The sequence below is a fragment of the Hemiscyllium ocellatum genome, chromosome 4, assembly GCF_020745735.1.
Source record: "Hemiscyllium ocellatum isolate sHemOce1 chromosome 4, sHemOce1.pat.X.cur, whole genome shotgun sequence".
Taxonomy (NCBI): Eukaryota; Metazoa; Chordata; class Chondrichthyes; order Orectolobiformes; family Hemiscylliidae; genus Hemiscyllium; species Hemiscyllium ocellatum.
This window is the reverse complement of record NC_083404.1, coordinates 83,303,346-83,327,987: the sequence shown is the minus strand read 5'-3', so window position 1 is coordinate 83,327,987 and position 24,642 is coordinate 83,303,346. Positions and strand designations below refer to the sequence as shown.

Sequence of the window (24,642 nt, the reverse complement as noted above, 5' to 3'; positions counted from 1 at the left end):
TCCTGTAATATAACAGAGTATATAATATGGTTAAGCAGCAGCCAGCAGTAAGCTGTGGAGATTAAACTCGCAATACTGCTAGGTTTGGAGAGGTAAGGTTTGTAAGGTAATGATTTTAATATACTTGAGGTGTGACCTGATAGAAGTATATACAATTATTAGAGGCATTGATAGGATGGATAGTTGGATTCTTTTTCCCCCCCCCAGGGTGAAAGTGTCAAATACTAGGATACATAGTTTTATGGTGAGAGAGGGATTATTTGTAAGAATATGTAATGTTTGTACGCAGCTATCCCACCCAAAAGCCACTTAAATGGCACTATACCAGTCATCACTTGGCTCGTAAGGTCAGATAGATTTAGTCAACAGGTCTGACAGCATCTGCAAAAAGGAAAATAGAGTTAACGTTTCCAGTCTAGTGAGTCTGTTCTGACAAAGGGTCATTGGACTCGAAATATTAGTTCTGCTTCTCTCTCTACAAATTTTGCCAGACTTGCTGAGTTTCTCTGGTACTTCAAGTTTTTGTTTCAAATTTCCAGCACAGTTTTTTGTTTTACATGAGATGGAGCTAAAGCATCTTACACGGGGCGGCACGGTGGCACAGTGGTTAGCACTGCTACCTCACAGCGCCAGGGACCTGGGTTCAATTCCCGCCTCAGGCGACTGACTGTGTGGAGTTTGCACGTTCTCCCCGTGTCTGCGTGGGTTTCCTCTGGGTGCTCCGGTTTCCTCCCACAGTCCAAAGATGTGCGGATCAGGTGAATTGGCCATGCTAAATTGCCCGTAGTGTTAGGTAAGGGGTAAATGTAGGGGTATGGGTGGGTTGCACTTCGGCGGGTCGGTGTGGACTTGTTGGGCCGAAGGGCCTGTTTCCACACTGTAAGTAAGCTAATCTAAATCAATGAGGAAATAGTGGGTAGCCAGCACATATTCTGGGCACAACATCCCTATGAGAGGAGAGGAGGATATTAGGAAGAGAATTGAAGACAAATGGATATTGCTATCATTTTACTATGATATATATATATATACACTTTATATATTTCACACCTTTTTTATTATTTCTTCTCCAAGGGTTGCAAATGCTTTCTCAATGTTCATGTCTTCTTTTGCACTGGTCTCAAAGAATTGCATTCCATTTTCCTGAGCGAGCTTAAAATAAAGGTCACCATATTTCAGAGTATATTTAGATTTTACCTAGTTCATCATAGATTTTATACTCCTACATTATCCAATAATTAAACTAGGAGAAAGTGAGGACTGCAGATGCTGGAGATCAGAGTCCTGATGAAGAGCTTATGCTCAAAATGTTGACTTGCCTGCTCCTTGGATACTGCTGAAAATGTGTTGCTGGAAAAGCGCAGCACGTCAGGCAGCATCCAAGGAACAGGAGATGCTGCCTGACCTGCTGCGCTTTTCCAGCAACACATTTTCAGGTTTGATCTCCAGCATCTGCAGTCCTCACTTTCTCCTACACCTTGGATACTGCCTGACTGGCTGTGCTTTTCCAGCACCACACTTTTTGACTCCAATAACTAAACTGTTTGGTGTTCAAAGGCCATCCTCATAAAGTGTACAAGTACAATTTAAAATCTCTAAATTGTAATTTAATTGTAATTAAATATTAAAACATACCCTTTTTCCATTGTCCCATGAAACTTGACGTGCTGCTAGCATGTCACATTTATTACCGATCAATATTCGTCCAACATTATTTCCTGCATACTGAACGGAATTACATTTATTATATCCATATTTATTAAATATATGACTTTACTGTACATCTGAACAATGTGCATCATTATTTCAAATTCAGAACCATTATTGTTATTTCTTTAACAGTGCAATTGCAAAATTTATCATTTCAAGGTAGAAACATTTCATTTTGTTTTCATGCTGGATTAATCATACAGATTTATACTGTTATAAACTATATTACATTGAATCAAATTGGTCAATGTGTATACAACTGCCCACAAAAATGAATGGAAACTGCAGTGAGTTACATGCTTGAGATTTTCTGAGTCACGTTCCTTCTAAGTACATGACTCTTTTGAGATCACTGGATTGTGAAATTCTCATAAGTATCTGTACACATGAAAGAATCTTGCTTTACTAAGGCACTTTATCTACTGTATTATGAAATATAGCAGGTTATTACTGCTCAGTTTTTCCACTGAAAATTCCATTGAAGAAAGTTCTGCATGATGGATAAATTGTTGTACAGAGATACAAAATATATTCACCCTTAGGCATGAGGCTGTTCTGCATATCTATAAGCAGGTGTCTCAAAAATAGCATAAATGTCACATTGTTAGAAAACTGCTCTCCAGCATAGCTAGGTGCAATATATCCAGGAAAACATAGCAACAAAGGGATCAAATTAAAAGAATCAGAAAAAGGCGGCAGCTACAAGCTAAAAGAAAGGTCACCTCATTAGTGTCTTTAATCCAATAGGTAATATTGGTGAACGTTTTTAAATTTGTAATATCATAGACAAGCATAAGGCCATTTGATCCTTGAAAATAGTGAGTTGTCAGAGCATGGAATCGTTCCTGGCCAGCTGTATCCCTGTCAATAGAAAAGTAGTAATTCCATTATTCACTTCTCAAACAAGTTCAGAAAAGAAAGATAAGATATTTGACTCTGATTTTAATTTTCATCACCTAAAGGAGCAGTAAGAATGGAATTGAGGATTCCTTTCAATTTTAAATTGCAGTGTAGACATCTGCCCACATTGGGGTGCCCTCGGTTCTAACTATATAATCAGGATAAAATCTGTTATTATAACTTGAGGCCTGAGCATAAGCATTGATGGTTTTTTTTTTATACAGCTAATACTAGTGGGAAATAAGAGTAATAGTATACTAGTTGCACAAGGTTGGCCTGCCATTCACTAAGATCATGGCTATTTTGCCTTGTATATAGGATTGAGGCCAAAAGAGGTTCAATAGCTTACATAGTTTTCCTTGTGATGAAGTTTCCTTGTGGATTAGGAAGCACAGGAATATACAAATCACTAGAGTTAGATGAATGGAGTGATTATTGGTTTGAATATTTTAAGTGATTTGCAGAAGAAGCAAATGTGAAGTGAGAAAAGTCTTTCACACAGTAAGTAGGTAAGGCTTGGAAAAGTCTGCCTGGAAGTGTGGTGAAGTTTAATTGAGGCATTCAAGGAGTTCATGATTAGTTTGATAAGCATGATGTGCAAGGATAGAATTCCTGCTTCCATCTGCATAGCTTCTTGGTCCTTCTAATACAGCCTTGATTGGCTGTACTTTTCCAGCACCACACATTTTGACTGTGGATTTTTTGATCTAGCTAGTTACTATAAAAGGCTGTTAAAAGGCTGTCTGCCACACTTCGTGATTTGTTAAGGAAATCAGACAAAAGATGAAGCTGGTGGAAAAGATGTACAAAGCATTTCAAGGAGTTGGACCCCAGCATGTAAAGATTCCTTTTGCATCCTCAAACAAGTTTGTCTCATCCTCTACCTTAGGCTACTCAGATTTCTCTTTCCCTTCCATACTACATGTCACAAGTTCAAGGGCAAAAATGAATGGTAATTGTTTATAACAGTTAGGGTCTCAAGTCAATGAGAAAAAAATGGAAAATTACAATGGAGTTTAAGGTCCTTTGTCACAGCAGTAATGGGAATTCTCATTCTCAAGAATATCTTCACCAAGCATGCAGATGGCCATTCTGACACCTGACCAAAAGGCTTCAAATATATCCAGAATGTTTGTGCAGTGATCAAGGGCACTTCAAGACCAAGATCTTTTGGGGGTCTTAGAAGTTCTGTCTTTGAGAAAGCCATACTAACCTCCATCATCCAGAGGATGATTCATCTGTAATCTGCATAACCATCTGCACACCTTGCCTCCTGACTGGAGTGGACTTATGTCTATAATAGCATGCCACACTCATCCACAGTATTCTCCACAGTAATGGAGGCAACACCCTTCACTGCACTATCCCCTAACAAAATTACATTTCTTTTTGCTCCTCTGCTACTTGAATGGTTCCCTTTGCCATGGTGCCACGATCAGTTAAACTTGTGGATCTTAAACTCCATTGTAAAGATCTTTAGAGAACTCTTGGCAATCAGGGATTCCATGCTGGAATGCGTTCCCTCCCATGGTCAGCATCAGTATTTGCATTATATATGTCTCACCTTTACTGGATCTGGAATCGAAACTCTGACCTCAGTAGCATTGGGTATATGTTGCAGCCTTTATTCTTAGCCAACCAATCTGAAAGTGCCTCAAATCCTTTGGACTATTGTAAAACTTAGACTCCATAACCTCCTGGGTCCTCACACCTGCTTTACTCACAGTCACATAACACTTGTCGCTGACCTGTGACCAAATACAAAGACCCCTTCCTAAGGAATGTAATCACCTTCTGGAAAAGTATTAATGTGACATTTCCCCTCTCTGCTGTTTCACTCTGTCAACAGCTCAACCTCCATCTCAAACTCAAAGCCAAATTTTGTTAAACTGCAGATAATTAATGCAGATATATTTGCACTGGATTACACTGATGTAAATGTCAAGAAGCTCGACATGCTCACCATGCTTTAATGTTTTGACCGATTGCCCTTAGAGAGGCAAGCTTTCTGCCCTCCCTAGAAGGAAGTCCTGTCTCTTATGGTGTTGCCAGCAAATCATAGATTAGCAGTTCTGTGTACTGACTGCCCTACTGGGAGTTGTGACTATTGCTGATATAGCACCTAGAACATTTTGAAAGCATTCAGTGATGGACCCAACCATTCAGTTAAGGTCATGGTCTTACCAAGTCACTCAGACCTCAATGAAGGTGAGGAGTATATGATGGACAGGGTTGGGGCACAGTGTGTGGACATGGAGAGGGAAAACAAGGAAAAGGGGCTTCTGATTAGTACTTGAGAGCTAAGAAAGGAGGCACCACACCTTTCACTGGCTAGCGGAGTCAAACTTGCTGGGTTGCACATTGGGTGCAGGCCTCTTCTGCTACTCCCTAAATCAAGGGACAACAAGAACAGATTCTCAAGTGGGCATCACTTATAAAACTGAGGTGGGGCACGTGGATAGCGCTATAAGTCAAAATTGATCCCAGGAAGTGCAGAAGTCTTGCCTCATCTAATTGTCCCTAAAGCAAGCCTGCCAAGTAGAGGTGGTCTTGCTCCTTAACATTAGTGAGATCCTGGGCAAACAAGCAAATACCTGTTGCTTTCCTGCTCTGAAGTGGCCCTTAAAATTCAGGCCATTTAATTTTCAATAAATTCAAAATGACTGTACCATATTTGCAGCTTAATTGTGTTGTTCTCATTTATCTTGATAGTTTTTACTCTGAAATCGATCCCTAAAAGACAGGATAAAACAAAATAAGATAAATTGAATCAATGTGACATCATTCATATCATTCACAAAAGGTCCCTTAACATGTGCAGGGCCAGATTCAACTCAGTCCACCAACTTAAATTGGAAGATAACAGTCTAAGATTGGTGTACCCTGTTCACAGAAAGCCACTGGCTGCCAGTATCTTGCATGAGATTGTGAGACAAGTGCCACCTGGTTTAGATGAGAAGCTACTTTGAATATAAAAGTTGGATTAAAGTCTTGTGGTGTAGTATTAGTGTCCTCATCTCTGAGCCAGGTGGCCCAGGTTCATGTCCTGAAGTGCTGTTGCACACACCTGTTTCAAACCTGCATGACAAAAATCTTTGAATAGGTTGATTAGAAAACATCAAAATTTTCAGTCGAGTTCAGCTTTTACTCTGATTGCGGTGGTTCATGGATCCACAGCCCAAATGCTTATTTTAAGGTGCTGTGGAGACTGTGGGTAATGTGTATATCGCTTGTGCACAATAGTATGCCTCTTTTAGTTATTTGAAAAATCTTTTGTGGTGTTTTTGGTTGCACTCAGCCCCATGCTCCTGACCTTTAGGCATCCAGCGCAAAGGGGGATATTCAAGTTAGAAGACCACTTCGTGGGACTGCTCCTGGACCTGGCCAAGTTGCCTCTTAACTGGTCCAGGCAGTGGGCTGTGAAGGGGTGTCTCAGCTGCTGTCTGTCAGTTTTGCAGCTACAATCATGGCTGGATGTTCTTGGAAGAAGGAGCACATGGTATCCACCAATACTCTTGATATCTTTAGAGAGAGGTGGGCACAGCTGGGAATGGAATACTTTATCTTCCCTTCCAACTCCAGTTTGATTTCGGCCCCTTCCTTCCTCCTTACCACTGATAGTTTGCATTGCCCTTACCAGCCTTTGCATGAAAACTAATCAATAGAAAAACATGGGTGGAGTACTGGTGGTGGTTAATAGATGGAGAAAAAAGAAAGTGTAATTTGGTTATAGGAAAAATATGTTCCGTTGTGTGCAAGAGCATTTTTGGATATAAAAAGATGGGTTAGGGCTCCTGTGGTGCAATGGTATTACCCCTATTTCTGAGCCAGAAGTTCTGGGTTCAAGTCCCACTGACTGCAGTGGTGTGTAATGACATCTCTGAACAGGTTAAATACAAAACAATAAAGTTGGGGTTCTACTTGTTCATTGAACCCTGATTGTAATTTTAAGGTGTAAATCAGCCAAGTGCATAGCTCACACATTGTAGCCTTTTATACAAGACTTTGGTTAACCTTTTATGTCACTCTTGGAGGGACTCCTGATCACTCTAGTAAGTATTTCGTTATTTTTAGTTGGACCTGGTACCCGTGTCAACTCACCCAAAGATCCATCCAGGGTCATCCCTTAGAAATATTTTCAATTCTAGCTCCACTAATCCATGACAAGATATTCTTGTATTTGGCTTTCTGTCTTACTTTGGACACTGTTAAGTTTTACAAGTGCAAATTGGTAAGGTATAGTTAGTAACTTGCTTGAAGCAAACAACAAAAGTATATACTGTTTGATACGATCCACCAGTCTTTGGGATATATAGCCTGGTAATTAATGCAACAAATTAATCATTTATTTCTGTGCTGAATTGATTCCCTGGCCAGTCAAAGTCAACATGGTGTTTAAAATTTAAACAAAGACTGGCAGTTTATTGTCAATCAGCATTAATGGTTGCATTATCTGTGGCAGCATCTCTACCAATCAGAATGTACTTGCCAAACAATTAGCACTCTCTCTCATACAGCATAAACATTGGTTTTCCCATTGAATTTGATTTCTGTGGATTATCCTGATATATGCAAGAAAAAAAGCTTTAACTGTCTTTTTTCAGTAACACAAGTATACCTCTTGTGAAGCATCAGATTCAACTTAAGAAATAAGTTTTCGTTGCTACTGGAACATCTTAAACATCATCCGTAACAAAAAGGAACAGAATGAGAACTGCTTAGCTCCTCTTGCGAACAGTTCTTTATGTCCTAATGAGCAAAGCAGATGTTTCATGATAACAATGAACTCTTTCAGATACTATCTAAAACATCAACTTTGATTGACTAACAAACCAGGCACAAAAAAAGAGCAAATAATAAAAGGACAAAGATGCCTACTGTCAAGGTCCTGTATGTCAGTGAAGTATAGAAACTTACACCTACCAAGAGGAAAGAATCAATAATATTCATCTCCAGCGTCTAGGATGCACCAATGAAATCACGTAGAAAGTCAAAGTTACTAACAAAGAAGTTCTTTCTAGTTCAAGCATGAGAGTGCTAAATTAAGCACTGAAGATTTTGCTGGCTTGTTCATGTGCACAGAATGGAAGATGCTTATTTCCCAAAAGATATAGTGTCTGGGAAGGTGGGTCATACCAAGAGATTGGAAGGGCACCCAAAAGTTCCAATCAAGGATGCTGAAAAAAAGAAATGACAAACTCAAAACTCTAGATATTGATAAAAATTATATCAGATTTAAGCAGGAATTTGTCATCACAATAAAGTGTGGTCCCAAAATGATGCCAACCATAGTAAACAAGGTGTCAGCAGAGATCACCCCCACCACAGGATAAGACCACTTAATTTGTGGGGTCATGACTCTTTCAGGAATCATTTGTTCAACTATCCAAATGTTTGCAGTAGATGATCCCATCTGGCCTCACCAAAGATCCAATGTTGCATTCTCATCATCCCTACTAGACAGAAGATGCCAACTAACCATTGTTGTTTTCTCTCTTTTGTCTTATGTCAATTCATTACATGCATTAACAAGTGATTGAAAAAATTCTCATAATTTTTGCCACATTATGCTGAAATGCTGTGTCTTGTGTTGTGCATGAGCAGCATAAAGTGAACTAACAGATGTTGAAGGCAGATTTTTAATCATGTGATATGCATTTTATGTAACTATAAACTAAACTAGTGTTATAATAGCGTGAGAAGTAAGAATGATTCCCGAATAGAAAATATTCAGTCCATCCATCTGCTGAATAAATATGTAACAAGCTCGAAAGATGATGAAAGTTTGTCAGAAACTGAAACAGACAGATTAACAATCCATGTGGATTCATCGATAAAAAATCCAACAATGATATCAACAATGTTAAGCAATCCCTTTCAGCTACTGACCAGCTGAGAAATTTCCTCCTTTTCTGTTTTTACTTCAGATGCCCAACGTGCATTTTTTTTTAAATATCCCAGGAAATGTGATGGGGAAGTTAACATTAGACATTGTACCATTGCAGTAACATATTGCTCCTGTACTTCACTGCTACGTCCTGAAGATGCGTTACACCCAAAATGTTGACTTCTCCACCTCTTGATGCTTTCTGGCTTGCTGTGTTCTTCCAGCCTCCTGTTTGTCTACCTTGGATTCCAGCATCTGCTTTTTTATTGTCTATAACAAAATGTTGACTGGAACTATATAGATGCCACAGTAGTTTTATCAGATCCTAAATTAAACAATTCAAAAGATTATAAAATAATTATGGATGACGATAACTATTCAGTAATTTTAGATTTGGCATCCGAAAATTTTTAATTAGTTCCAAGAGTTTCCAGCTTATGCTATAGCTTTTAACCAAGACTGATTGTAGTGAGTGAACTACAATATTTTCTTTTATTTGTTCATGGACTGTGGGCATCACTGTCTAGGTCAGCACTTATTGCCTATTCCTAATTGCCCTGAAGAAGGTAGTCCTGAGTTGTCGCAGACTTTAGGGTGTAGGAACACACACAGTGCTGTTTGGAAGGAATTCCAGGATTTTGACCACATGACAAGGAAGGAATAATGATATAATTCCAAGTCAGGCTTAATGGGGAAATTGCAGCTAGTGGTTTCCTCATGCATCTGAAGTCATGGGTTTGGAATATTCTGTTGAAGTAGTATTTGAGAGTTACTGCAGTGCATCTTGCAGATGATTCACATTGCTGCCACTTATGTGGTTTGCTTTCTCCTGGATGGTGTCAAACTTCTGGACCAATTCAAGGATACAAATTCTCCGATCTTGAATGGAGAATTGACTACATTGATTTGCTGGGGGAAGGCTGCACTACTGGCTGTGCAGATAACAGAACATGTGAATTTTATAAATGATATCAATGAGACACGTGTGGTTATTATCTTGTAGGGCTGTCTACACAATTATGGCTTTCATTAACAACTTATGTCCTGAGCATCCCCAAAAACAGTATAATGGTCTAAATTTAGAATTTAAAAAGAAACTTTTTAAAAACATTTTTCATGATCTCAGGACATCCTGAACAGCTCCTCAAATTTGGAGCAATTCATTTACAGTGCATAAATTGTTATAATTTGGGACAATTTTTTCACTGCAGATTCAATAACAGTATTATCATAACAAACAAATAATTTGTTTTAGTTAGAACACTAAAATTCAAAATCCGTTTGTAGGTCAGAATCCAGCTTAAAGTTGACATTTTGACACCTCTCTAAATCATTGAATCCCTACAGTGCAGAAAGAGGTCATTTGCCCCTCGGCCCATCGAAGAGCACCCCACATAGACCCAAGCACCCTACCCTATTCCCATAACCCCTTATACAAGATGGAGAAGTCACCTAGCCTGCATATCCCTGGACACCACGGACAAATTAGCATGGTCAATCCACCTAATCTGTACATCTTTGGACTGTGGGAGGAAAGTCACCCAGACACTGGGGGAATGTGGAAACTCCACATAGACAGTCACCTAATTCCACCACAGCTGCAACTGAACTTGGTCCCTGGCACAGTGAGACAACAGTGTTTACCGCTGAGTCACCATGCCATCCTAAGGTCATACGAGAGTTGGTAACCGGAAACATGTTAGTTCCTAAGGAGGAGACAGGTCACACAAATTAAGAGGATACTGGAGGTCAGCAGTGGAATACTGTTAGCAGGACTGGAGTCCAATTGCAGGAAGTACTTACAATAACGTTCTGACATCTGATAAGATGAGTCACATGCAAAGCCAAGCTGTGAGACATTTGGGTCTTTACAAGGACTGCATAGCTCTGAACAGGAGGGCCATAAGGCAGATGGGATCCCTGAACAGATGCATGCCTAGCACAAGTGTGTGAAAGTTCAAAACAACATAGGTCTTTTTAGAAGGATGCTCATGTAATCACATGACAAATTCAATACCGAGATCCTCACATTGAAGGGAGCAAGATTACACAATGTCTAAAACAGCAATCATTCAAAGGGAGGTGTTACTGATCTGTCAGGCATGTGGACTTAAGTCTGTGCATATGAGGGGGTTTAACGATTAATCAATCAGTACTTCTGGAGCAATGATTTTTTAAAACCAGCATGAGAGAAGTAATCCTGGGATAATATTGAATTTTCTTTGGGAGAGTTTTACAAGGGAACAGAGCAAACATTGAGGAGCATTCACTTGCTTTCAGTTTAGAAAGACTGGGAATTTTAATTTTTGCTTCAGGGAAAAATCCTTAGCTTGGGAAATTTTTCAACTTGCCTTTGTTGAAGTTAAATGTATAAAACTAATATTCTCTAAAAGAAAGAACTTAGGCCAGAACAAGTTGGGAAATAAATTACCTCTGAGGTTTTCATTTGGAAATTCTAAACCAGGAGTATTTGGTAAAAAAACCTGAAGGACTTATTTGAAGATGAGAAAATCTAAGCTCAGTTAAGTGAATGATCAAGAAAGAGACTATCAAACACTCAAGACAATGAATTGAAAGAAAGAGTTAAACCTATAGGTGATATGGAACAGCAACCTCTGCCAGGTGTTTAAATACTGTAAAGTGATGATTTTGGGATAGATAGGATCCAATGTTTCTAAAATCTTTCAAACTATGCCATCTGTAAAAAGCTTGTAAATAATGTAAATATTCTATTTTATCTTCTTTTCTTTGCAAGGTAAACTTCCATTTCATTGTTAAAACTAGATCTGCAGTATTGCCTTGTATGTTAGTGAAAAAGAGTACCTCATGAAAGAAAAAAAGACAAAATATGGGATCAAACCAGATTTCAAACTGGGATCTGAATTGGGCCTACAAAGGACAAACATCCATGGACAAGGAGGCTCTTAACTTTAGCAGACTGGCTGCACTGCAGAGAGTTGACAATAGTCAGATGGATGTCCGGCAGAGAAATGGAACTTCTGTTGAATTGTCTGTCGATGCACTCTGGAGCAGCTTCTGACTTTGCAAAGTCATATTCAGTGAAACCCACTTGATAGGCTGCCAGACATCAGAAGAAGCAATTACTGAGATAAAGGAGTGTGGGTCACTGATGAGGCTAAAGGCTCAGATGAACCACTCTCAAATGGGTTAAGCATGCATCTTTGTGGAACCTCAGATGACCTTAGAAGGGGTGGCAAAAAATACCAAGCTTTTCTGAGTAATTAATTTGATTCCATATAGGAGATGAAGGAGCAGCTAATTAAATAAGACATAGCAAAATCTACTTTCTTCAACAAAATTCCAAGTATAAGCTGATAAAGTAATCGCTCAAACACTGAAATTAACCATCAAAAAGCAGAATTACTATTCCATCTGGCTATACTCAAAGTGATGGTAGGACTGTCAATCTAATCAATGCACAATTTGGGCTCTACCACAACTCTTGGTTAAAGATTTCATTCCAACATTGGTCCAAACATTGATATAAGCTGAATTCCAGAAGGGAGATGAGCATAGTTGCTCTTGGCATTAAAGCAAAATTTAATCTTATGTAACACCAAGGAACCCTACTACAGAGGAAATCTGAAGCAGATTGAGGTAAACCTCTGCAATGGCTAGAGCCACACCTAACACAATCAGCAGCTCCTCAGTGCACTGTCCCAAATCTCTGTCTCCTTCAGCAATGACCTTCTCTCCATTCACAATGTTAGAAGTTTGGCTGTGAACTGATGATTACCCAGTGTTAGTCCAAAAGTTAATACAGGAATTTATGTCCATGTTCTGCAAGGCCAGGCCAATAGCGAGGTTTGGGCTGATCAAGGGCTATACTAATTGCAAAGCAATGAGCACCTCCAATGATGCTCCCTTGGCATGCAGCGATGTCACGAACATCCCTGAAATGATCATTCACATAAATGCATAGTTACGAGAGCAGGTCAGAGGCTGATTATTTAAAGATGAATGACTCATCTTCTGACTTTAAAGCCTGTTCAGCATCCAAAGACAAATCATGAATGTGATTCATACTCTTCACTGATGTGGGTGCAACAACATTTAAGAAGCCTTACACCAAAAAAAACCCTTTTATTCGCACACCACCTACTTTTAATATCTGATTGGTAAGCAAGCACACTCTGGCAGAGGCATTGTCATGAGCAATGCTCTGATTGAATTGTAACAGAAAAAATGACCAATGATATTTTCTCGGTTAGTTTTCAGCATAATGCATTGAACAATCAGATGAAACCAGTCTTCTTTAAAATTTGAGCAAAGCATGGTACTTAACCATCAGTCACAATAACTGATGCATAGTCCATGGTAACAACCCTACAAAAACTATTTGCCTCTGGCAGGATATGGAGGAGTCTGGTTTGGAGAAAGGTCAGGTCTAGTAATGGGGTTGGAGGCAATCATGGTTTCGGTCTGGGGTGACTAGAGTTGTAGAGATGTTGAAGGTCAGGTTAGGTCCAGCAGCAGAGGAAGTGTGGTATCAGCAGGTGGATTGAAAGGGGATATGATAAGTCAAGGGGGGAATAGTTTAATTGTTACCCAGGAATTAGAATGGTTTTTGACTCTTTTGAATCCGCACGTTCCTCTTATACAGTGTAAGTGTTGTTTTCCATTTACTTGGTATGTCTTTGCTATTGTTGAAAAATGTGATGCTGGAAAAATCACAGCAGGCCAGGTAGCATCCGAGGAGCAGGAGAATTGACGTTTCGGGCATAAGCCCTTCTTCAGGAATGAGGCTGGTGTGCCAGGCGGGTGAGATAAAAAGGTAGGGGGGAGGGGCGCTGGGAATACAATAGATGGAAGGAGGTGAGGGTGAGGGGGGTGGGCGCGGAGAGGTCAGGAAGAAGATTGCAGGTCAAGAGGGTGGTGTTGAATCCGGGGGTTGGGACTGAGAAAAGGAAGGGGGAGGGGAAGTGAGGAAGCTGGAGAAATCTACATTCATCCCGTGTGGTTGGAGGGTTCCTAGGCGGAAGATGAGGCACTCTTCCTCCAGGCGTCGTGTGGTCAGGGTCTGGCGATGGAGGAGGCCAAGGACCTGCATGTCCTCGGCGGAGTGGGAGGGGGAGTTAAAGTGTTCAGCCACGGGATGGTTGGGTTGGTTGGTGCGGGTGTCCCAGAGGTGTTCCCTGAAATGTTCCGCAAGTAGGCGGCCTGTCTCCCCAATGTAGAGGAGACCACATCAGGTGTAATGGATACAGTAAATGATGTATGTGGAGGTGCAGGTGAATTTGCAACGGATATGGAAGGATCCATTGGGGCCTTGGAGGGAGGTGAGGGGGGAGGTGTGGGCACGTTTTGCACTTCTTGCGGTTGCAGGGGAAGGTGCCGGAAGTGGAGGTTGGGTTGGGGAGGGGAATATATCCCTAGTGGTGGGGTCTGTTTTTCCCTTCGGAAGGGTTGGACCGAAGGGTCTGTTTCCATTCTGTACATCTCTATGACTCTACATATTACTGGAAGCTTCCAACCATTCTGCCCAATCAAACAGCCTTTCTTCCCTGCTCCTCCTTTATTCAAAATAAATTACAGTTCCAAAGCTTTTTAAAGCCCTCTTCCTTTATTTAATCTTAACACCACAATGTATCTTTCCACTTTTTTTATATCTAATTTCTTATAAATGCATAAAATGCTACATTGTTGGCTTGTCAAAAATCTTTTGCACCATAGATCCCATCTATTCTATGTGCCAATGAGATCCACATTTTTACCAACCTGTTGAAAAGGTTACTCCTGAATTCCTTATGCAGTTTTTCAGTTACTAACTTATATTCATTGCACCTCATTTTAGAACTTTCTCATAAGTGGAAATAGCCTCAAGTCCACCCATCCAATTCCCTTACGAATCTTGAGGACCTCTATCAAGTCACTCCTTGGCTTTCCTTTTCATGGAAAAAGGGTAAATTGATATATTTAAATTAATGCATCACCTATCAGCCCTACCTCAACTAAACCCCTCTCCACTCCAATCCCAAAATGAAAACTCAGGGCTAAAAATTGGATAAGGCTGTTTTACGAAGGCAGGGATGATGATGTATGCTAGTTGATTGCCTGATCATCTCCATGATTTTGGTATGCAGTGTTGTACTCAATATGTTTTAATGACTATGCTCAGAGGGCATACAGGTTCATTTGAGGCTAGTGTTACATCATGGGGAAAACCCACCTGCCTAATTTAAACCAGCAACACAAAAGATTTATCCCATGCAGTAATCTGTGAAAATTTGAGGGGCCAAGAACTATTTAAAGTAAAAATTAACAACTTTATTTCTTAAAGTATAACAGAGAATAATTAACTAACAACTATTTACAACTCCTTCCTTGAGCCTCTTTTACTTTTCCTTCTATAATACTTGTTCGATAAAACTCCAGATTAAGATTGACTGAAAAATTCAAAAATTTCAAACCCAGCCAGCAGTTGAATCTTCTCTTTATATCTTCCTCTGCTGATTTGCTCTCCAGTGTTGATGTTTTCCTCCGTGCAAACTCCTTCTCTAGACAGGTACCTCTCAGAGAGTTCTGACTATCAGCCTACATCTGTTGTCTTTTGGCAGTTACCCCCAACTGTTCAATTTTTCAATCTTATACCCCCACAGCATTGGATTGTATCATTGGCTTTTAATATTGTCAATATACTAAGTTCAAACTTGATTGGAGTTTGGGTTTTTTTTGGAGTATAATTTAAACTGATTGGCCCAATTTGAATTTGTTTTTGTTGTCTCCAGGCGAATGGCTACTCTACCTGCTGGACCAAAAGGTTACATTATGTCTTGTTCAGAACACTTGATGCTGTCAGGTAGTTCTGCTAGCTTTTAACTCTCTTAAAGGCACAAAACCCCTTACACCTTCATAACACTAGCAACAAGTGAACTTACACTTCTTAAAACCACCTTACAGTTCTTAAAAGGATCATTGTATGCCATCTGCAGCAAGTACTGGAAATGGATGGAAGAGGCATTCTCAGCAGCAATGCAGTAGGAAGTCAAGAGGAGAGTTCTCAGCTGCTCAGATTCAGTTCTGGAGGCCTTATGGCAATAAGTAGAGGGGAAAAGAGAGGGCATCTTTTCAAAAAGGGGCCCAAGTCATTTTAAAACACTGGATCTTACCAATAGCACCATCAGCCTGGCATGTTAATCAATGCAACACATCCCATAAACTCATTCCTTACCCGACTCTCACGCAGCTACCACTGTGATCACCTCAAATCCATTCCACGGCTCTACATTACCCAAATATATCGCATAACAAGGCTGACGAAAATTTATGTTGGAAATTTGAAATAAAAATGGACAATATTGGAATACTCAGAATATTTAGCAAAATCATTTCAATCTTTTTGTTTCTATTCCAAATTTCTAACATCCACAGTAGTTTGCTCTTCCTCTTTTGTTGTAATATGTTTGGTTGATATAACATTCATAGCTGAATTGCAAAAGAAAACAACACTTCTTCTCTTGTTATATAAGATGGTACATAATAAGAGGGAACAGCTGTTATAATTGTAAACATGGACTATCAATATTCAAATTGCATCATCTGATAATCATAGACTCAGATTTTTAAAAAAGACAAATGCTGACCTAAAACGGCCACTGTAATCAAACAACTATGTTGAGGGAAGCTCATTAAATAGATAACAAGGAATAGTCTGCGCCCAAGTTAACATTGTTGTAAAGGGCACTCAAACTCTGAAACCCTGTATATCCTGACTGATGCACACCATTCTGGGAGTTGGAATAGAGATAACAGGCATCATAGATCAAAAAAAAATTCCAAACACGAGTTCATTACCATGGCTTTCATGCAACAGCTCATGTACTGCAAGGTGGAAAATGAAAATGAAACATTATCCGATGGCAAGAAGCTGCCGCTAATTTCTCTCCCTGTCACTATCGGTGTCCAATGAAAGAGCAACATGGGACAACCATTCACCAAGTATGAATGGACTCTCAAACTCTTAGCATTCGCCTTTACCTGTTTTTTGTTTTGCTGCTGTTTACCTATTATTTACTTATCTATGCTATTCAACTTGGTGATCTGCCTGTACTGCTCACAAGACAAAGCTTTTCACTGTGCCTCGGTACACATGACAATAAATTCAATTCAATTCAATTCAATCCAATCCTCACTCTGCTGATGAAAATAGAATACCAGCTAGCTAGTCAGGACTCAAATCATTCTTACAATTCAAAGACGATCTTTAAACTGCAATTGCCTTATTGATCATGTCTGTACTTCACACTCGTTGATCCTTCTTTTCAATCTTAACACTGTCGTTGTATGCGTACTTGATGAAACAATCTTAATACTTTTTCAGGATAGAAGCTAACAAAATGTTTCTTCCTTTCACACATGCAAACCTTGATCTAGTTGAGTTTTAATTGAAGTGAGATAGCTTTAAGAAAAATGTTAGTTGCAACCAATCAGGACATTTAAAATACAGGGAGACAATACTGTTTTCATCAGCAACAACTGCAGCAAATAGCTTAAAGAGTCCAAGCATAACTGCATTTCCTCATCCCTGTAAAGATGGCAGTACTCAACAAATGTGAGGACATTACGAGTACGGTGAATAATGGAATACCAGTGGATGCGATATATCTGAATTTCCAGAAGGCATTTGAGAAGGTTCCACACAAAAATGCTGTTGCATGAGTTAATGGTGCACAAGTTTAATGATAATTAGAATTGACAGAAATTAGTTAACTAGTAGAAAACTTCGTGGCAATGAAAGTGTGTTTTTTCGGGTTGTCAGTGGCAATTATTGTGCCTCATAGATCAACTTTGGGACCACAATTGTTCACAATTTACATAGATGATTTGAAGTTGGGGAGCAGGTGTAGTACGTCAAAGTTCACAGATGACACCAAGATGAGTGGTACAGCAAAATGAAAAGTCTGCAAAGGGATATAGCTACGTTAAGTGAGTGAGCTAGGGTCTGGCAGATGGAGTACAATGTTGGTAAATATTATTACCAAAATGGATGACCTCATAACAGCAAAATAGATTATTTAAATGGTGAAAAATTGCAGTATCCTGCCGTGCAGAGAGACCTGAGTATCCTTGTGCATGAATCACAAAAAGTTGGTTTGCAGGTGCAACAGGTAATTAAGGCAGCAAATGGAAGATTATCCTCTCCCTAATGATATTCTGACATCCATAACACTTTTTTAAAAAAATGCTTAAGAAACTTCTTCAAAATGCTTGTAACCTGAAGTACCCTTTCATTCCCTTGCCTGCATCCTCAGTTCCCAAAACTAATAGAAGGGCTGTCAATCATAGTCTTGCAAGGCCTCCCATGGACCTTATAACTTTGGGCGCACACCCTGTGTCAGTTGGACAGGATTCCCTGACACAGTAGCTGAATTGAACTATATCCTCAAAAGGTTCCAGAGCTGGGTGTAGGTTTTAGATACCAGGAAACAAAAACATAGCCCGATGTTTTTCCACTTAAGAATGAATGCAGCATGCTTTCATAGTGTTGGTTCAGAGTAAATTTTACACTCTCAATGTTAACTACATCTGACATATATGAACATAGAAGGTAGGAGTAAGCCATTTGACCCCTTGCGCCTGCTCTACATTTAATGTCCTGCCCTCCTTCGACATATCTCATTCTTAAAAACATATTTTGACCTCTAACAGTTAGTGAATTCCATAGACTCAGTACTCTATAGCTGAAGAAATTTCCCCTTGTTTCAGTCCTAAAATGTTTACTAGGACATTGGCATTGATGTTCCGGAGCGGGATTCCTTGTGCATCAGAACACGATGCAAAAGCCCTGAAGTGCTGCTTGAGATCCCAATTGGAACAAAAGATGAATGCTTATTTAAGTAATTTCTTTTATCCTTATTAGAACTCAAAATGGCATTGGATTGTGGCGACAAAGCACTTTTCACTATCATCAAGATATGGGATGATAAATCATTCATCATTTCCTCAACAGCAAGGACATCTTTCCTCAGGTCAGGAGACCTAATCTGTACATAATATTCCAGGTGTGGCCTCAACAAAACCCAGTATAATTGCAGCAAGACATCCTTGTTCTTGACTTCGAGTTGTCTCATTATGAAGGCCAACATATAGTTTGCTTTCTTTCCTGCTGTACTTGTGCACTTACTTTCAACAACTGATACACAAGGACACCAGATCTTATGAACACTTCCCTCTCTTAAAATACATCCAATCAAGTAAACATCTGCCATCTTATTTTTGCTACCACAGTGATAACTTTGCATTTATCTACATTGCACTTGCCATGCATTTGGCCATTCACTCAGCCTGTCCAATTCACACTAACATCTGTACATCCTCTTCATAGCTCATCATTCCAGACAGCTTTGTTATCTGCAAATTTTGAAATATAAATGATTTGGATTAGAGAACTAAATGTAACATGTTGTAAACAGTTGAGGTCATATTACTGATTTCTGTAGAACCCCACTAGTCATAGCCTACCGTTCAGAAAAAAAAACTATTTCTACTTTTTGTTCTGATCTGCTAACCAATTTTCAATCTATTTCATGTCAGAATCCTTCTCAACATCCAAATAGACCAACTCCACTAGTTACAAGGGTGAGAGAGAACATGCAGTACTCAAAAGAATACTAATGCTGAGGCTGCTGGTTCTATGTAGTTGGGGCTCAGGGGACATCTTTCATGTAGAAAAGTGTTGCAGGATTTTCTCAGGGAACCAAGAGAGATTAGAACTCGATATCATAAATTCCCCGTCCAACTCTGTGTTCCACATACTCATTGCTTATGCACAGTCTATTAAATTTGGGATTGATCAGCCTTACAAAACTGAGACGAGCCAGACTACAACCAAAGAGAATCTTGATCAATAACTGGCAATACAACTCATTTTTGGAAAGAGAAGGTTGACATTGTCTCTCTTTCCCACAATTAATTTAATTTTGATGTTTTGGGTAACTCTTGGAATAGGAAATTTTGAAGACTTATGAAGATCAAAGCTGAAAGAGCTGTCTTACAATACTTGCCTATTGTGGGTATGAATGAAGCATGGAAATTGTCCTCAGTTAATCTCTTTAATATGGCAGTTTTACCTACATTGGAGTCTCCCACCATAATGACTTTTGAAAGAGTATCTCCAGACAGGTTGACATCTTGCATTTTTAAAGCCAGTAGAGTCACAGAGCAAACATCCTTCCACTGAGATTAATGTACTTTTTCAGAATTCAAATTTGAATATGTAATTTCTTTATATTAACTTGTCAGATGAATCTTTAATAGGCAGTTCTTGATTTCAAGTTAGATGGAAAAAAGCCTCATAACAAGCTGCACTTATCTTGATGAGTTTTCCCATCAGATGACATGAATGGTAGCAGACAGGACGATAATCAATTAATAATTTAGGTCAATTGAGTAAATGGGATTAAATTCAATCTGCAATCTTCAGATGATCAGTGAGCATTAGGTTTTGATTCCTAACGGATAAGGCCAATGAATAAACAATGGACTGACTGTCTTAAAGTACAAATCTCAAATGTCTCAATGAACAATAGTTTCTCAATTGATAAGCCTTCGCTCACTTCCTCTTAGTATAGAAAAGCTTCATAGCTAAATTGTATTCGGATAAGGACGTGGTCCAATGGAAAGCTCCGGCTAAAATGAGTCTCAATTAAAAGTTTTGAAACTTTTGAATGTACTGGACTGGTTTTAATGAGGCCAATCACATTCTGCACGCCCCATGACCAACTTAACGTCAACACTAATTTCTTCGAAATGTCCCCATGGACGGGATACCTCGCAGCGGACGATTCACTCTTAATTCAAACGATGCTTGAATTTCTTTAGTCCCTAATGCTGACGAAAATCGCAGATTTAACTCATTTTAAAAATAACAGACGTTGTCTCGGACTCGGCGACCATCAACTTGGACCTCACTCAACGCCTGCTCGAGCTTCCTGCCCATCAACCGACACCCAGAAAAAGCCCGCGAGCTCCTGCTACCAGGCACCGCCCACTGCTGACGTGCCAATCAAAACACCAGCCCTGACAGGCAAGGACCGCCCATCAATCAAAACCAAAACCGGTATACTCCAGACGCCTGTTTTGGAAGGGTACTGTTGTGAGGTACGTTGAGTTGATAGTCTGGGCCTGGAAGCGTATGGATGACAGCGTCGTAGTTATTTACACAAGGTTGTTTAAATTATTTAAAATTGTAGGATGCCTCTGACTGGTTTATTAAACACAGGACTTTTGCCATAGCTCTTGTGCCATACGTGTATTGGATATTTACGTTTCTGAATGCAAAGCTAATCAGCATCCTGTTAAATGGACTATATAAGTTTTGTCTATTATCCCATTTAATACATTTAGTGTGATTGTGATAGTAGGTTAAGAAATAGAAGCAAAAACAATTAAGGGAGACAATGGTCTAGTGGTGGTATTGCTAGGCTGTTAATCCAAAGACAAGGTAATTTTCTCGGGACATGGCTCAATGACAATCTAGAATTAAAAGTCTAAGGATAACCATGAAACTATTGTCCAATGTTGGGAAAAAAAAACAACTGGTTTGTGAAACTTCCAACATGGCCTGTATGTGACTCCAGACCCACAGCAATGTGGTTGACTCAACTGTCTTCTGGGCAGTTAGCTATGAGTGACAAATACAGGTCTAACGTTAAAAAAAGGAATAAAATTGCCAAACAAAGCCTGTCTTGTCTTCACAAATGTTCCCCACCCAGCCCAAACTTTGGACTTTGAATGGGCTGAATTGGGAAACTTTTTGCTTCGTCAATCACACAGCCATCAATGCTCTCTGCTCATATAATCACCTCTTATATTGAGAGTGTACCCCAGATCCCCTCAGAATCTTACGTGATTCAATCATATCACCCCTCATTTCAAAATCTGAACGTGTGTAGCCCCAACTTCCTGAATCTTTCCTCATAAAAAAGCCCCTTTTTCACAGGAATCAAACTAGTGAACATTTTCTGGAATGTTTCCAATGCAAGTATATCCCCCCTTAATAGAGAGACCAGAAAATGAAACCTGATGGGACCAACACCCCACGATTCTACGGACAACCAAAAATCCATAAACCAGGAGCCCCCTCAGACCTATAGTCTCACTACCCAGAACACCAACTTATAGACTGGCCAAAGAACTACACATGAGACTGAAGTAGAAGAGTCACAGCACTCCATCCACTCCACCCAGGAGTTCTTAAAAATCAAAAACACCAAAATAGAAGACGACGAAGTAATGATCTCATTCGACGTAACAGCACTGTTTACCTCCATCAACATCGACCTAGCAAAGGAAACACTCACCACACTTTTAGAACAGACCATCACACACACACACTAACCACCATCAATCACATTACCAACGAAAACATCATGCAGCTAGTGGACTGTGCCTCACCATCCACTTCACTTTCAACATAGTCTACAAACAAACCATGGGTTCTCCGCCATCAGGATTCATAGCAGAAGCAGTAATGCAAAGGCTAGAACAAACAGCCCTACCAATCATCAAACCAAAAATCTGGGTTTGCTACATAGATGACACCTTTGTCATCACAAAACGAAACAAGATAGGAGAGACATTTAACATCATCAACAGCATCCTCACAGGCATAAAGTTCACCAAGGAGGAAGAAACTGACAACAAATGTGCATTTCTGGACGTCACAGTAGAAAGAAAGGACAAGGGAGAATTACAAACCTGTGAATACAGAAAACCAAACACTGACCAAATACTCAACTACACCAGCAACCATCCCAACACACAAACAAAGCTGTATCAGAACACTATTCCAACGAGCCACCACACGCTGCAGCACAGACGAACTTCGAAATATAGAGGGGAACCACCTATATGATGTATTCAAGAAGAACGGATACTCAAAAAACAGTGTGCAGATTCCTCAAGAACAAACCACGACAAGCAGACAAAACACAGCCAGAAACCCTAACCACCTTACCATATATCAAAGAAGTTTCAGAAATGACAGCCAGACTACTGAGACCCCTCGGAATCCTAGTAGCACACAAACCCACCAACACAAACAAAAAACTAACAAACTTAAAAGACCCAGTACAACCCATGGACAAAACCAATGTCATCTATAAAATTCCATGCAAGGACTGCCACAAACACTACGTAGGACAAACAGGAAGAAAGTTAGCCACCAGGATACATGAAAACCAGCTAGCCACAAAAAGACATGACCCCCTCTCTCTCATAGCCCTACACATGGATGAAAAAAACCATCATTTTGACTGGGACAACACATCTATCCTGGGACAGTCTAAGCAAAGACATGCCAGAGAATTCCTAGAGGCCTGGCACTCCAATCACAACACCATAAACAAGCACATAGATCTGGATGCCATCTATCAACCCCTCAGAAAACGAACAGGAAGTGACATCACCACAAACCCCAGGAACCCCATCCAGGAGAAAGATATAAATAGAAAGCAGGATACAACAGCTTTGCTTCACTTGGAGGTTGCCACTAATGGTGTTACCTAGCCAGGTAATGAAACATCTGGATATCAGACCTACAGCTCAGCGAGCAAACCTACATTCTAAAGAGACCAAAACTGAGAGAAACAGTCCTGGTTTAGTTGCTTCAATTTCCTGTACTGTTCAAAGAAGATTTATTCAATGAAGGCCAATACCAACAAAAAAAAGCCAAAGGACTGCAGATACTGCATGTCAGAAACTGTCAGTTCAGAACTGACAGAGCTTCAGTTCTGAAAAATGGTTACTGGACCCAAAATGCTAACTTTTTCTTTCCACGAGTGCTGCCAGATCGGAATTTTCCAGCAATTTTAGTAATTGGCTTCCTAATTACTTGTGCTGTAACCTTTGTGATACAACAATATAACATTCTCCTATTTAAATAATGATTGATGGATATAGGAGAGAGGACCAAAGTATTCAACCTCACATTTAAGGTAAAGTTAAAGTTAAAGTCACCTTAGCCCTACCACACCGTGGGCTGCTCTCTTATTAGAGTGGTAATGGTGGCAGTTTAATCGGAGGGTGACTATGCCTCAGGTGAAGGGAGAGGCAGACAAAGAGAATCCTTCCTGGTAACCTCAACCAGAATGGGAATTGAAGCCACATTGGTGTCACTCTACAGTGCAACCAGCCCACATTATATTTCAGCAGTCAATTGTTTTCCCCCAGTCACTGAATGGATCTACAATCCTTTGTATTATCTGTGTGCCCTCAGAATTCACTTTGCTACCTATCTTTGTATTATCAAAGCATTTCTTTATTCATTATTTATTCTTTGAAGGGATGTGGATGTCACTGACAACACCAGGAATTTCTTGCCCCAACCTCCCCTTGAGAGCAGATAATGGTCAACCACATTGAGAGGGGTTTGGAGTCTCACATAATTGAGGCCAGACTGGGTAAGCATGGCAGATTTCCTTCCCAAACACACATTGTGGAATTATCGTCAGCTGTTGGTGAACCAGTCACCAATACGGAGAATAGCTATATATTCTGGCTATATTCTTTGGATTTAAGTTATACCAGTGCCATGGTAAGATTTGAACACATACCCAGAGCATTTGGCCTCTGCATTACTAGTTCAGTGACTTTACATCGAAGTTACCAGCTGTTCTTTTCATTTGATCCTGTATCCCTCCAAAGCTTTCCTATTCATGAACTTAGCCAAATGTCTTTTAAACGTGGTAATTGTTCTTGCATTCACCACTTTCTCTGGCAGTTCCTTCTATACATGAAGAACTCTCAATAAAGAAGTTGTCCCTCATGTCCTTTTAAAATCTCTCATCTCAGCTTTAAAATATGCTCTCTAGTTTTGAACTCCCTCACCCTAGGAGAAAGACCCTTGTCATTCACCTTATCTATGCCCCTAATGATTTTATAAACCTCAGTAAGGTCACCCTTTTAATCTCTTATGTTCCAGTTTAAAAAAAAGCCCCAGTCTTTCCAATCTACTTTTATGTCACAAACCTTCCATTCCTGGCAACGTTCTGGTACACCTTTTATGATCTTCTCCACTTTAATAATAAAAAAAATTGCAGATGCTGTAAATCAGAAACAAAAGAAAATGTTGCTGGAAAAGCTCTGCAGGTCAGGCAGCAGCTGTGGAGAGAAATCAGAGTTAA

At 39.8% G+C, this 24,642-nt stretch overlaps 1 protein-coding gene across 1 annotated transcript; it reads right to left on the bottom strand.

Moving 5' to 3' along the window:
• Positions 1-1,044: 1,044 nt before the first annotated feature.
• LOC132815219 (ras-related protein Rab-10-like) lies at positions 1,045-19,654 on the bottom strand. The gene is made up of 5 exons (XM_060824034.1): positions 19,522-19,654; positions 5,280-5,343; positions 2,433-2,571; positions 1,636-1,725; positions 1,045-1,152 (listed from the first exon to the last, which is right to left on the bottom strand). The coding sequence occupies exons 1-5, from the start codon at positions 19,652-19,654 to the stop codon at positions 1,045-1,047; spliced, it is 534 nt and encodes a 177-aa protein (XP_060680017.1).
• Between the last annotated feature and the right edge of the window lie 4,988 nt (positions 19,655-24,642).

Excerpts from the sequence above, each read along its gene's own strand:
- LOC132815219 (XM_060824034.1), bottom strand. The coding sequence starts at position 19,654 with ATGCAAGATGTCAACCTGTCTGGAGATACTCTTTCAAAAGTCATTATG. Across the intron at positions 5,344-19,521 it reads TTCATTCATACCCACAATAG|GGATCGATTTCAGAGTAAAA; the intron begins GCAAGTATTGTA and ends CCTGTCTTTTAG. Across the intron at positions 1,153-1,635 it reads CATGGGACAATGGAAAAAGG|CTCGCTCAGGAAAATGGAAT; the intron begins GTATGTTTTAAT and ends CTTTATTTTAAG.